The 15,446-nt window shown below is 47.3% G+C and overlaps 1 protein-coding gene across 14 annotated transcripts in view; it reads right to left on the bottom strand.

Annotated features, from left to right (window-relative positions):
• CPVL (carboxypeptidase vitellogenic like) overlaps window positions 1-15,446 on the bottom strand; it is a 146,335-nt gene that overhangs the window by 107,528 nt on the left and 23,361 nt on the right. For all 14 annotated transcript variants that reach the window (XR_014834053.1, XR_014834054.1, XR_014834051.1 and 11 more), the window contains one exon: window positions 13,009-13,127. Coding sequence is in view for 8 of the 14 variants with exons in the window: in XM_021078577.2 (XP_020934236.1) it covers window positions 13,009-13,127 (119 nt within the window). In the remaining 6 variants the exon portion in view is untranslated. The remainder of the gene's footprint in view (window positions 1-13,008; window positions 13,128-15,446) is intronic.

Raw genomic sequence — 15,446 nt, 5'->3', positions numbered from 1 at the left:
TGCCCTCTGGACCTCAGTTTCCCCATTTGGAAAAGAGGGATCCCTAAGCGTACCCATGCCATGTGTTTGTGGGGAGGACTAAATAAGCTCATCATCATCAAGTCCAGTACAGTGCATGTTCTACAAAGGTCAGCTATTGCTGCAACAGAGACACAACAGGCAGATAGACGACTGTTATGTAAACCATAAAAGAGAGAAGAGGAAAAGTGAGTTGTTTCCTCCCCAGGGAACAGTTGTTTGTTTGTTTATTTGGGTTTTTATTTTATTTTTTTTTTCTCCTTTGGCCATCTTCTCTGGTCATTTTTCACTAGTTCGTTTTCTTGCCTCAAGTGTTGCAAAGGTCCATAAAGAATTCAAGAGAACCAGGGACTTACAAGCTGAAGCAGAAAAAATGAAACTCAAAGCCGCTGCGGGGAAGCAGAGTGTCTCCGGAACCTGCAGTCAGACAGGTTCGTTCTACTTGGCTATATCATAGCTGTGTGATCCCGGCCCTCGCATTTTCCGGCCTCCACTGCCTCATCCATCAAAGGGTGCTAATGCCCACCTCACAGGCTTGCCTGAGGACCCTGAGGAGAAAGTGCATCATTTTCCTAGAGTTAAAATGATATTGTCAACTCTACTGGGCTGAATAAATGGAACCAGCTCGGCCCTAGTCTGCTTGGCCCCAGCTGTGTGTGTTTGGTTTGAATAAGTGACGTTTACCTCCCCGTGGATCCTCTACCTTGTTATTCACTACCGCTCCCCAGGGCCACCCTCCTCTTGGATTCACTCAGCAGCAGGAGCGCATCAGAGGGGAAGAGACCCTGGAATCTGGAGAGAAGCAGTTCCAGCCTCTGGCGCATGGGACATACTGAGAGTCCACACATTCCAGTGGAGCTCCAGCTCCGCAGTTCCTTCCTCACGTGCAGCGGAGCATCGAGAAGCCATGGAGGGCGACACAAGAGCCACTGGGTCTCAATCTTGGCCACCTTAGAGAGCTTCTGGAAATAACTACTGCTCAGGACTTCCTGCGTAGCTCCGTGGGTTAAGGATCTGGTGCTGAGGCTGCTGTGGCCCAGGTCTCTGCTGTGGCACGGGTTTGACCCCTGGCCCAGGCACTTCTGCATGTCACGGGTTTGGCCAAAGCAAAAACAAACAAACCAAACCAAACCAAAACCAACTACGGTTCAGGCCCAAATCCCAGAGATTCCAATTCAAGTGGTCTAGGGTGAGGCAGCATCGGTCTGTTTTAGAAGCTCCCAGGGGGTTTCATGTGCAGGCAGGGCTGAGACTCTGGAGGGTGGGGGAGCGTTTGCCCTCTTGGATGCCCCAGGCCTTCTGGTCTGCACCCTATTCTCCCCTGCTTTTCAGGTTCCTTCCTGTGACCTGGCACAATGATGGGACCTCCGGACTCTCAGAAAAATAAGCTGACCCTGAGAGGCCACACTACAAAGTCAAGTCAACACCTCGGGTGCCAAACATCTTTATTATGCAACTTTGAAGCACAGGACACTGCATTCCTGGAATGCTTAAATAATAAGAGATCTGCATACACACCTCCAACCTCAGCTGACCTTGCTCCTCAAATTTACTTTCCTGAAGGAGAGGAAGGAGCCCAACAACCTCTGAAGAAGCCCATTTCTTAAAGAAAACTCCAGATACACACATCTTACTCTGATGAGCCAACCAACCTGTGAACTAATACTGCCCTTATCTGGAAGGAGATGCAAAAGTCAGACCCTGGAAATGAAAGGTTCACAGGTTCAATGCCAAAAAACCCCAAAAGTTCATTATAACAGAGCCTATGGACTTCTGTAAGATGATATGGTATCACAATGTCAGGACATATAACAATAACTAAATTGATAATGATGCCATAAAGTTATTATGCGATAATTCCTCAGGTGATACACTTCGCTCTCAACTGTGAGACTGAAGCCCTTCTTTGGCTCATCACCCCTTGTTTAGGAAAGAATAAACGTAAATGCAGACTCCTAAACAAAACCACAATGCAAAACGCGGGACCAAATAAAGTAAGACTGAGTGCTTTAGTTATATACAGAGTTACAAAATTCAGGACTTTTAAAGTCTCTATTATTTTGAAGCTATCATTTAAGAGTGTATGAAACGAGAGAGAAAGTGTTTATTTTTGTCAAAAACTTGAAAAATTCTACTTCAAGCTTTTTATATTACAAAGCAAGTACTTATTCTTAATTTTTTTTCAGAGAGGGTATAAAAAAAATCCCCCTTGTTCAACTAATCCTATTTCCTAGAGATGATCATAGGAATATTAGTCTTCTAGATTTTTCTCTATGCCTGCCCCTCTCAACCTCCCCCTATATAAACATACATATATCTTGTAGATGTTATATATGCTATATATACAAGCAATTTTTTTTTCAACAATAGAATCAGGCTATACAGAATACTCTATATTTGCTGTATTCACTTAACAGCATGTTGTGGAAACCTCATGTCTAGTTCATATCATTATTTGCTTTTTGTTTAAGAATGATTTTTATTTTTTCCATTATAGCTGATTTACAGTCATACTGTTATTTGGCTGAAGAGTCGGCACTCTGAATTCACAATATATTCATTCCTTCAACATATGACACCGACAGGCTTAATTCTAGGGCTGGGGACACAGATCAATGTCCACTTATGGACAAGTAGGATACTTAATGACTAATGATTAAGCATGGATTTGGGCACCCGACTGTCCAGGTCTGAATTCTAATTATGCTATTTTCCAGCTGTGTGACTTTGGACAAGTTATGTAACTTCTCTGTGTCTTCAGTGCCTTCTGCTTAAAAAGAAGAAGATCTATTATACCAGGTCGCTGTGCAGCTTCCAAGTTATTCTATTCCCCGCACGTGAACAGTGCCTGCCACCGCCACTTCAATGTTAGCTCTGATTATTGTTCTGGTCGGGCGGGAAGACAGGCATTAAAAAATCAATTACATAAGGGGGTGATAGGAAAGGGCAAGGGAGATACATTAGATCCAATACTGAAAGAAGACCTATGGTGATGGGCCAGCATTTGCCCTAAGACCGGAAAGGGGAGCAATCCCCTCCTGATAAGCATTTACATATTTAATTGAAAAGAAAAGAAAAAATCTCTCCTTATGACATATAGGTCAGAGTCGTGCAGCAAGATGATCCAAAAGAAGGGACAAGGCAACTCCACATAAAAAAGAAGGGACAAAGAATCCTTCATAATTGGGCGAGAAGTCTCTCTGACAAGAGCAGGGTGAGGGCACACAGGTCCCACAGATCTTCCCTCTTCTTGGGGAACAGGAGTCTGGTTTTGCCTCAGGAGCCCTTTCAATTCTTCTGGCGACCCCTGGTGGCCAATTCGTGAACTTGGCCGCTCCTTCCTCAGGGTTCCTTCCTGAATGAACCGCCCAGGAGGCAGGTTACCCATTGTTTTTCAGATCTCCAGCAAAGATGTCACCCTCTCTCACAGTAGCAAATTTATTCACTATGACCGTGAAAAAGTCAATCCTCTGTGTTAATACACTGTCATTCCAAGTAAGTGCGGCTCATTTATTTGGTTGAGCATCCTGGAACTAAAGAGAATCTTAGAAACACCCAGCTTCTTCCTTTACCCTTGCTTCTAAGTGAGCGCAGAGGAGGCTCTATATGGTGACATGAACGAAATGACAGCAGTACTCAACCCTCCTGCCCCACTGCTCCCCACGTGGTAAGCACCCCCTTATGCTTGGAGTCTTCCTTTTGGCCCTGCCCCCACCCATCTTCGGGTATCACGTGGTACAGATAATCTTCCATTCAGGCCATGGACGTTATCCCTGAAGCAGAACATTCGTGCACTGGGGCCAGGGGAGCCCTGAAGACAGGCACGCTCAGGTAACAAGACTGTATTCTCTGCAGAAGACTTACTGGAGTAACCCTAGAGAATTTTAGGAACCTCAGCAACTGGGAAAATATTTTCTGCCACTGCCAATGCCTAGGGCTGGGAACCTACTCTAGCCACCCCTTCCTCCGGCTCCCGACAAGGAACACCATACTTTGTAAGAAAACAGCACCCTGACCCCTGTAGACCCAAGTCACTGGTACCGCTTAAAATAAGAAGTGCAAGGGCTACATGAATTAAGGTTCCCTTCACACTTCTGAATGCAGAGACTGCTCATTTGCTTGGTGTAAGTACTGCGCTCTGTTGTGGCTGAAGTCATTGGGACCCCAAGTGAATGTCTTAAAACTCCCCACGTGTGTTTGAATGGACTCCTATTTTGCCACACGAATCCCAGTTCAGCTGATATTTCAGCAGCTACACTAAGGGTGTTACCTTAAGCCAGAACTTTTTATTTAAAGCAATTGATTTTGTGATGAGAATCATTAACTAGGTACCTAATAACACTTTAATTCTACATACACACCCCAGCACGTACGAACAACTTGCTTAAGACCCTCCGTGCTTTTCAGAGGCATTTTACTTAGAGTGGTTGGTTTCGACCACTCACTAAAAACTTCCTATGCTATGACTGTTGCCACAGCATCATCATATGGAGAAGGACCTTTTCCCAACATTTTTCTGTCCTGAGGCCTCCTTACATGCCTCCCAAGCTCCCACTGATGCTCATCGAGCTTTGAATTGCTTCATCAATTTGAGTCAGCTTACAGCTCCCTAGAATCCTCTTTACCTTTCTCCTCCCTAAGCTTTCTGCCTGACTCTCATTCTTTCAAGACATAGCTCTGGCTTCTCTGTTTATGCCTCCTTTCAGAAAGTTGGACTTTAGAATGAATGGGGAGAGAGTGTCGAAGAAAAGGCTTGATTTTCTTTCTCTCTTCCTTCCTTCCTCCCTCCCTCCCTTTCTTCGGCCATGCCCACGGCCTATGGGAGATCCAGAGCCAGGGATCAAACCCATGCCACAGCAGTGACCCGAGCCCCTGCAGTGACAACACCAGGTCCTTAACCCATGGAGCCACAAGGAACTTTCTGACTTTGCTTCTTTTTTTTTTTTTTTGTCTTCTTCTTGTTGTTGTTGCTATTTCTTGGGCCGCTCCCGCGGCATATGGAGGTTCCCAGGCTAGGGGTTGAATCGGAGCTGTAGCCACCGGCCTACGCCAGAGCCATAGCAACGCGGGATCCGAGCCGCGTCTGCAACCTACACCACAGCTCACGGCAACGCCGGATCGTTAACCCACTGAGCAAGGGCAGGGACCGAACCCGCAACCTCATGGTTCCTAGTCGGATTCGTTAACCACTGCGCCACCACGGGAACTCCTGACTTTGCTTCTTGATGCAAAGAAAGAAATGGCTGAAAAAGTTACTTTCTTCTCCATGTTAAAATTTCATTTCTCAAAGGGAATCAGGCACACAAAGCATGCTGCAGCGTGTGAACACAGCTCTGGATGTGATAATTTACCATTTCTTAGGTACTTCCTTGTTGATTTGTCTCACTCAACTACCTTCTAGTCCAGATCCCTGAAGCCATAAATCCATATAAAAGGGAAGATAAACAGTGAAAGTTTAAAGAAGACAAATGTCTATGACCTCTTGTATATTTGCTGAATTACAAGTGGTAGACATATTTTAAGAGATCTGTCCAGCCCATACCTTCTTCTCTAAAAACAGACCCTCCATTTGCCAATGGAAAGGACCCGTTAGCTGAATGTATTATCACATGACCAGGCACACTCAGCCTTAGCTGACTGGACCAAGAGGGAACCCATGACCCCAACTGGGCCAGTCACACCCTGCTCCCAAGAAGAGCCCGTTTATCTTTGTTGATTGCATAGCCCAAGGACAGGTAAACTTGGATACTGTAGTGTAGCCATTTTCTGCCAAAAGCATGTGGAAGCAAAGCGTGTTGATCTGCCAACAGCTGAACGAAGCACAGATGAGCGATCCATGGGTCTTGGCAGAATAAGGCTGAGAGAGAAAAGTCGACTGGCTGCCCTGCCTCCTGATGCCTTCTCAGTAACCACACAGTCATTTTAACTCTTCATTTTTTCCCCATCTTTTTAACTACTATTTTTTAACCTGGAAACTTTGACCTTTAATTCTGCCACAAGTTCTAGGGTTTGCCCTGGCCCCCATCAACCATGAGTATCACGTCCAGCCCAGGGCAAGAGTAGGGACAGAATGTCAGAAGGTCTGCTTCTCGATGGGCCACTTCCCCAGTGCTGACCAAAGGCCAGCCTGCGAGATAGCTTCCTGCATTCACTGACGAATAGGGACATTTTACGAAAAAGAGGTATTCAGTATAATGGGAGAATAACCACAAATATGTAAAGAAAACTCCAACGAGCACCCTGGGCTGAGGGAGACAGACTCCTAAGGTGAGGCGTGGCCCTTCCCATGGCTATGATCCCATAGAGAAGGTATGACTGTGGCCCACTGGTGGCTGGGAAGCTCACTGAGGTTCCCAGGCAAAGCTGGCCCACATCCCGTAGGCAAGTAGGAAAGGCCTCCACGGACAATGGGCTGTGACTGGTGGGGTGAGGAAGGCAGTGGCAGTCAGGATGTTGGGAGCCTGCTTGCTTGAAGCTCACAACTAACACCGCATGACGTCCACGTCAGAAGGGCTGTGGGAAAGCACGCTCGGGGGTGCAGGTGGTCCAGGCTGGCGAGAGGACTCCAGAGAAAGTTGGACTGCAGGAAGCCTGCTCGCTGGCAAGACCTGGAATGAATGGTGCCTACGCTGAGAAGGCCGCAGCCAGGTCGGTCCCTGGAGACAGAGTCCAGACTATAAGCTTGCTGAGGGTCGTCGTGGTCTGGGGAACCAGCCAAGTGCCACTGAATGTCTGTCCCCCCGCCCGCCCCACCACTTGCACTGCTGACAGTCTGGGCGGCAGGCCGGAGAGGAATCACGACACAGGGCAAGGGGCCAGGAAAGAGAAGTCAACTTCCTCCTGCAATGTCCTTCCAGCACCCTCTGCTGACAAAGCTTAATATGGTCACTGTGTAGGAAAAAAATATTTAAAGTATTTAAAGTATCGTGGAGCAGGTAAGAGGGAAGATTTGGAGCCGAGAGGCAAAAAACACAAAGAACAACAAAAAACCCAAAAACACATACACACAAAACAACCAAAAACTGGCACAGGAGTCACCAGTCACTCCCATAGTTCTAGATGTCACAAGATATCACAGTCACAGCACAAAAAGTACATGACTAGAGGCAATATTAGCTATCACATGCGGCATAACATGTTTTTAAGATGTAGTGGCTTAATACAACAATAATCAGTTTTTATCTCCTATACTTTCTGTAGGATTTGAATCTGGGTATAACTGGCTAGATGGTTCCAGCTCAGGGTCTCTCATGATGCTGCAGTCAGGGTATCAGCTGGGACGGCAGTCACCTGAAGGCCTGACTCCAAGGTTGGCTGGAGGGTGGAGGCCTTGCTTCCTCTGCAGAAGGGTTTGTCTATATGGTTGCTTCAGCATCCTCTCTGCATGGCATCTGGCTTCCCTCAGAGTGAGTGGTCCAAAACACCAAGGCACAAGCAGCATCGCCGTTACCAGTCCAGCCTCGGAAGCCACACTAACATTTCTGCTTTAATGCGCTGGTTGCAAAGGCCAGCCTTGATTCGGTGTGGAAGGGGACAACACAGGAGCATGCGTACAAGAAATGAGGATCCCGGGGGGCTCTACTGGGGGCTGGTGACCTGGCTAGTTACAGAGGCTCCAAATTCAGGAGTTCCTTCACCCAACCTAGACCCTGATTTAGAGTTCTTGGATCTTGGGTTGTACGTTGAGCCATGTCTTATAGGCAGCCGACTCAAACTAGAGACACCAGAGGTCGCAAGCCTGGGAAAGGACCTTCAGCATCAACTACGTTTACATCTCTATTTCTCTATGAGAAAACGGAGGCTCAGAGAGGGTAAATGCTCTGTCCCAAGTTATACAGCAAGGGACTGCAGACCTGCGACGAGAATCCCAGCACCCTGACCCCACTTCTCTCTTCCCAAATTCAAGTGCACGGACTAGCTGCACTGGAATCACTATGAAGCTTGACAGAAATACTGATCCCTGGGCCCTCTGCAGATCAAATGAGTCAGAATCTCTGCTGGGAGGGGCTGGTCACTGAGCTCTTTGTAAAGCTCCCCAGGTATGCCTGATGAGCCGTAGCAAGTTTGGGGGGCCCTGCCTTCTATCTCCCTGACTGTTACTGAAGCAGTCCGGACACCCAGAGGGAGTGAATGGAGCCTGTGCGGAGGCCCTGGCCCCAAGCCTGCCCTCTCAGGGGCGGCTGTCCTGCTTGTCCAAAGGACACATTATCTCATTTCAGGCACCTTTGGAGACCTGCTCTTCTGCTCCCAGAGAATGCCTTCTGCTTTGGCGCATGAGCAACAGAGGGGCTCGCTGCCCTCGCACTGCACTGTGGACGTGGGGACCGTGTTCACCCAATCCTGTGCTCTCTTGCTTTCCCTGGGGCCTGCTGGGGCGGGCCAGCAGCTGTATGGTCTTAAGACGGAGGGGGCACCTCAAATGTTGCCTCCAGGTGCCCCCATGGCTCCCCCTGTCCTGGCCTGGCTGACCCCCCAATCTGATGCCGACCTTCCTCAGACCCCAGGAACCCCAGCTGCTGTCCTTGGCCCGAGAAGCAAGAGGGGTCCCGAATAAAGGGGTTTGGGCCCAACTTCAAACATCTCAGCTTTTGACTCCATGACTGTTGAGATAAATGATCGGCAGGTTTTGGCTGAATGCATCCAACGAATTACTTCTACTCCCACGTCTACAGGACAATGCCAAATGCGAGATATCTTTTTTCCAGCGAGAAGGATGCTAATTTCAAAAAATAATAATCTCTGTGCCATTTTATCTTCTTAAACATGACAAATCCCAATTTCACTTTGTAATTTCCTTGCCCAGTAACAATTAATCCACATTTTTGGCTGCCATCCAAATCCTTCCAATTCCAAATAAGGAACTTGCTCCTTATTTCCTGCCTTCTTTAAGGGCCCAGCTTGGGACTGGTTTTGTTCTGTACAGTATTTGTGTTAATACTAGGAAAACTGATAATAATGATGATAATGATGATGATGATGATGATGAAATAATACCAGCAACTCTACTGACTACGTATCAGACGCCATTCAGACTTTAATCACATTATCTCATTTCTCTCTAAATCACTGTTCAGTAGCTATTTTGAACCTCACTTGAAACAGGAAACCAGTGCTCAGAGAAGTTAAGAATGTGCCCAAGATCACGCTTGGCAATCCAAGCCTGACTAACTCAAGAGCTATACTTTTTTTTCCTTCTCTTTTTCTCCTTCTCTCACTCGTGGCATATGGAGTTCCTGGGCCAGGGATCATCCACCACAGTTGCAGCAATGCCAGATCCTTAACCCACTTGCTGGGCCAGGAATCGAACCTGTGTCCCAGCGCTCCAGAGTCACCACCAATCCTGTTGCGCCACATCAGAAACTCCTCAAGAGCTTTACTTTCAATGATTTATTGTGGCCTTCCATGACTAGTGTTCTCAGGATCAGCATGTGTCAATCAAGAGCCAAGATTCCTCCACCAGGGACCTAGTTTTAAAATCTAGTTCTGCCACAACTAGAGACTCTCATATTATGTGAAGTAAGTCAGAAAGAGAAAGACAAATACCGTATGATGTCACTTATATGTGGAATCTAAAATATGGCACAAACAAATCTCTCCACAAAACAGAAACAGATTCCCAGACATGGAGAACAGACTTGTGGCGGCCAAGGTCGGGGGGAGAGAGTGGGATGGTCAGTAGATGGAAACTCCTACATGTATCATGAATAAGCAATGAGGTCCTGCAGCACCGCACAGGGAACTATATCCAATCTCCTGGGATAGACCATGATGGAAGATTATATATATATATCTGAGTCACCTTGCTATACAGCAGAAATTGGCACAACATTGTAAATCAACTAAAACACAATTTTTTTTTTTTTTGGTTCTGCTTAGGGCCACACCTGTGGCATATGGAGGTTCCCAAGCTAGGGGTCCAATTGGAACAGTAGCCGCTGGCTACAACCACAATCACAGCAACACCAGATCCAAGCCATGTCTGCGACCTACGCCACAGCTCAACAGCAACGCCAGATCCTTAACCCACCAAGTGAAGTCAGGGATCGAACCTACATCCTCATGGATAGCAGTCAGATTTGTTTCCACTGAGCCACCACAGGAACGCCAATAACACAAATTTTTAAAAACTAAAAATAAAAAACCAAAATCTAGTTCTGCCCATTACTAGTTGGCTAACTGGAGGCTAATTATCTCCTCTCTATAATCCCCTTCATGCATAAAATGAGGATAATCATTCCTCCTCACGTAGTTTTGTAAGCATTACAGAAGAAGGTGCACAGTGCTTATTAGCACATAGCCAACGTTCAATTAAGAAGAGCTATTGTAATTGTTTCAATTTTATTGGCTTCATTGTACTTTTCATTTCATGCAAAATGCCTATTCATTTCTCTGGCAGACTGTGTCCCCAACTGCACACCAGTTTCAAGCTCTGGAATCCATTAGGCGCTGATTTGTATACAATAACAGGGGAGTCCCACAGAAGTAACAGGAACACACAATTCGAGAAACAGCAGTCCCAAAGCATCGCCCAGAGGATATGACCGGTGTGGCATCCTTCCTGCATCTCTTATTCTGTCTTCAGTTTTTGGAAAGGGTCATTTCTCTCCTGATGAGACTATCAGCTGCTTCCCCGTGGCAGGCAACAAACTAAGATTTCTACCAAACGAAAGGAACTCTTGCCCCATCTCGGTGACCACTGCTTCTCCTCTCACGTGCTTCATCTCCTTCACCCAAACTAGCCCGGTCCGTAATTTACAGCCTGACTGGCTTGGCAGGAATGGTTGCTTTGGGGCCTCGGAGACCTGGCTGTGCGTGTGTGGGCTCCCGTCTTGGAAGGCAGATGACTTGGATCAATCGCTCATGGTGACACTTGTCATCTTTTCATCCCCGCCTCTCTCCCCGGAAGCTCGGTCTATCACTTCCAATAGAAGACTGCGGGCTTAGGCACCTTCTTTCCTGCAGTGGTGGCCTTATGTTTACCTCTTCTGGGATCATCTTAGAATGTGTTTAGAGCTACAATTCTGGGCCCAGAAAACCATAATCTGATTGGGGGATGTGTGGGTAGGTCTTCATTTAATTCAAAGGGGGCCCCAATAGGCCATTTATTGTTCCCTGCAGGGGGTTTCAGTCTGCCAACCAACCAGGAGCGGGGGCAGAACCCAAGTCCATTTCCCTGACTACCTTTAGAGCCCCAGAGCATCACCGATATTCTAGACCAAGCTGTCCACTTGCTCAGATGCAATCTGCAAAGGAAAAGACTGGGTTCTTTGGGTTGTTTCGTTGAATCCCTTCCCTCACCATTTATTCCTGTTTTCACAAATCTCAATCATTACTAAAAAAACAAACAAAAAAAAAAACACCACCAAGGAGAGGTCAATGAGGGACGTACTGGCCTTATAACCAACCACCAAAGCAGAAGAGAGAGGAAGGAACTAGGTTTGGCGAGGGTGGGATGGGGGTGGGAGAGGCGGGGAGGGTGGTGGAGCTCCAGTGGGCCTTTGGGGAACACCAAGCAGGGATAGGAGAGCTGGCCCCGCAGGCTGCACTTGCCCTTCAGGCTCCTGTTCTAGCCTTCATCCCAGGAGAATGCGTGCGACAGCATACCACCTCCATCGGAATGTGCCTGCCCAGGTGTTTCTTTCCGGCAATGTGGGTCACATGGGGACTGGAAGCACGGAAGCCAGGTGGTGGTCCATAGGCTCAGCGGCCAGCCTTGCACTTGTACAACCCTGAGAGCGAGCCCTTCCCTAAATCCTGTGCTTCGGACACTTTACCTGCCTCACTCAACAATAACAAGGAGGAAGAAACAAGGGGTCCAGGAGAGGCTTCCCAGAGTGGGTAACAGTCTGAAAATGACTCTGAGCCCCAACTACAAAGTATCTAGAATTCCTCACCATTTCTTATATGCCTCCCCTCATCCACATCTACTTGGTGAACTGTCGGAGGCCATGGGTGAAAAAGCAGAAATGAAAAGTGAAAAAAATACTAGCCAACAGTACCAAGAAAAGCAATTTAGTTTCAACTACTCTGGATTAAGCAATTTACTCAGGCATTACGTATGCGATACTGCTATATGCAAATCATATGCAAATATAAACCCTACCCTCCATAGGGATAACGTTTTCTTTGTTTTCTCTGGCTTCTAAAGCAAATCCAATTTGGAAAATAAAAATAGAAAATTACCCTGTGGTGGGATAAAATTTGTTTACGCATCTCAGCATCTCTTACAATAAACCCAACAGTACCCATAAGCCTAAAGTAATTTGCTCGTGCTGAAGAATTGTGTGACCTTGACTTACATTAAACAGAGGTGATAAAGTACAAGAAAGTATGATCCTGTGTCGGTATGGATGGGTGAGGATGAATGGCCCCTTTCTCAAGAAAGCCTTTCTGGGTCACCAGTCTTCCCCACCCCTCTTCTAAAGACCCATAGAGGGAGTTTGGTTCTCTCTCCCCTGTGTCCTCACAAACTACTACTCAGTAACTGGGTACCGGCTACATGAGGGAGTGAGTTTAAGGATAATAACTAGCATAGCAAAATCCACTGGCAGAGCAGCCCAGTAAGACCATGACCACAATAGACTAAATTGAGACAAGCTTAGACATGCATTACCTGTGAACTTCAGAAATCATCCCCCCTTTTTGTCCTCCCTTGCTCCCCACCACCCATCCCTGCCCCCCAAGTATTTTTAGAACAAAACAAAAAGATAGGAAGAAGACCGTGGCAGGAAGAAGGTGACAGCGCTAATATTCTGAACAAGGCTACAAGGAATTTAAAAGTTGGACCTCCCCCACGAACATTTGTTTCCTGCGTATAAACAGGAACAGCACACAGAGTCACTGGCACTTATTTTTAGAAAAAAATCTGAGAGGTTTTTTTTTTAAAAAAAAAAAATCGCTGAGGTTGGCCATAGACAAGTATTTCTACCTGGAGCAACACAGTCAGCTCCTGAGTATTAGGGAGCTGTGAGAGCACTGGCGCAGGCCTACCTTAGCTGGAAAGAACCAGAAGAAAAGGTTGCTGTTGTAAGTCTTATTCACAGTGATGTAGCCAGAATAACTCATCAAATTCCATCCTGGGAAAGGAGCCACCAAACTCAACCGTCTTCCTAGCAGGGGAAAAAAAAAATGTACCCGAGGATTAGAGAAATGAGAGAGTATTAGCCATCTTTGCTGTGGCCAGACTTCTCCCAGGGCCAGCTCTGTTATGGATGATCAGAAAGGATACAAGGGATTGGCAGGAAGATGCTTCCTGGAGCACCTTGCAGCCTGCCCCGGCCAGCTCCGCACAGTTCACATTCACCATTTAGCCAAGAACAGTGGCACTTTTTTTTTTCTTTTTGGTTGCCCCATGGTGTATGGAGTTCCCAGACCAGGGATCAGATCCAAGCCACAGTTGTGACCTAAGCTGCAGTTGAGGCAATGCTGGATTATTAACCCAGTGTGGGCCGGGAATTGAACATGTATCCCAGCACTTCCAAGACATCTCCAATCCCTTTGTGCGACAGCAGGAACTCCAAGGATAAGCAACATTTTAAGCTTTTTTTTTTTTTTTTTGGCCTCAAATGTATTTGATGAACTATAATAAGATTTTTTTTTTTTTAAGAAGAAAAGAAAATCACCTTTCCTCAGCTCCACTGTAAAGAGTAAAATAAGTGTTCGCATAGGGCCACCTGGAAGGCCAGAGCAGGATAAAGTCACCCGACCCTAAAAGGTGGGGGTACAAGCTCTCAGCCTGGGGGAGGCCTGTGCTCTCCACACCCTCCTTACCAAACCATGAAAGAAGCAAAAAAACCCGACCACTTCCACCAAGGGAAATGGACTGAGACACGTGGAGGGTGGGGATGGCTGGGAAGGGTGGGGGAGAAGCAGGTAGTGAGACTGGGGGTGAGCATGTGGCTACTCGGAAGGAGCCAGATAGGACAAGGGACAGCTGTAGAGGGCAGAAGTCCGGGTTTTCCTGTGGTAGCAAAAGGACAGGGACAGGGACGGGGAGAGAGGGGATGCTTAGACAGCTGAGGCCGCCCAGGAGTGAATACTACTAACAGAACTAACACCCACAAAGCCACTGTACCAAGGGCTTTACATTATGTGGTAGGTAGAGTTAGTATCTCCACTGCACAGATGAGAAAGCTGAAGCACAGAGAGGTTAAGTAACTTGCCCAAGGTCACACAGCTAGTAAAGGAGAGCTGGGATTTAAACCCAGCTGTCACACTGTGGAGTTACACAGCATCTCACAGCTAGAGAGTGAGGAGGTAGAGGTGGCCAGGTGGAAGGGGCAGCAGTGACTAGGAAAGGAGCAGAGGAGGAACAGTAAATAGGTAGGGAGCAGGGGGTGGTGAGCAAGTCTGGGTGAAGAAGACTCCTTGAGAGGGAATAAAGCAAGTGTCCTCAAGAAAAACGAGTCCTTCAAGAAAAGCTACTTCAGTCTGAGACTTCCTAAGTTGGAGCCTGCTTAGTACAGAGTAGGTAAGGAAGCTCGATCCTACACATGTGCCACCAACTAAAGATGCTTTCAGTGGGGTACCAGAGCCCAGGGGCCCTGGAGGGCTGATCAACAGCATCTCTTCCCAGCTCGGCATTCAGGGACGTCACTGATAGGCCGCAGCAGGCCGTGGTGAGAATACTGACATTCAGGGGTCTGGGGCCCCGACTCCAGTGCTGGTTGTTGAACTTTCATCAGCACACCTCTGGCTGGTAGGAAGCATGGCTATTATTCTATGCAAAATGCACCTACTGATTCGGAGCAGAGAGCCCGTGGGAGCAGGAGAGATGATGGGGATGAAGGAACGGTCTCAGCGGGCAGTTTCCAGAGGCTCCTGCTAGGCTAGGAAGAGCCTGGCTGGCAGCTGCACCGACCTGGGGTTGCAGCCCTCACTAGGCTCCCTGGCAAGTTGCTTCCTCCCTCTGAGCCTCTCTTTCCTTTTGTGCAAAGCATGGATACCGATACCTCCACCCTGGGCTTTCCAGGAGGATCAGATGGAAACACACCTCTGGCCCCTGAGCACAGAGGTGGGCAACTAACAAGGGCTCAGGCAAAGAGAGGGGTGATCGCCTGTGGGCCGCCTCAAGAACAGTCTAGAAGACTGCCTTTGGGGCGCTCAGTCTAGTTCCCCCAGGAAAGATTGTTTAATCCAACCTCTCTAGCTCTCCCCATTGAAATCTATCCCTCCCCAGCAAAAAAAAAAAAAAAAAAAAAAAAAAAGGCAAGGATAAAAGAAAGATCTTTAAGCAAAAGAAAAGAACAATGTTTAGGGAGAAATGATATGTGCCAGGCCCCCCTCACCGCTCACCCCTCTCTCTCCTTTTCAATGTTTTAACTTTTTTTTTTTTTTTTTTTTTTTGCTTTTTAGGGCTGCACTTGGGGCATATGGAGGTTTCCAGGCTAGGAGACGAATCAGAGCTGCAGCTGCCAGCCTACACCACA

This window comes from Sus scrofa, chromosome 18 (assembly GCF_054392235.1).
Source record: "Sus scrofa isolate SSC_HxYL_T2T_F1_AM1 chromosome 18, Sscrofa_HxYL_maternal_Yorkshire_Landrace_v2.0, whole genome shotgun sequence".
Taxonomy (NCBI): domain Eukaryota; kingdom Metazoa; phylum Chordata; class Mammalia; order Artiodactyla; family Suidae; genus Sus; species Sus scrofa.
The sequence above is the reverse complement of the archived record's forward strand: the minus strand, read 5'-3'. Positions and strand labels throughout refer to the sequence as shown.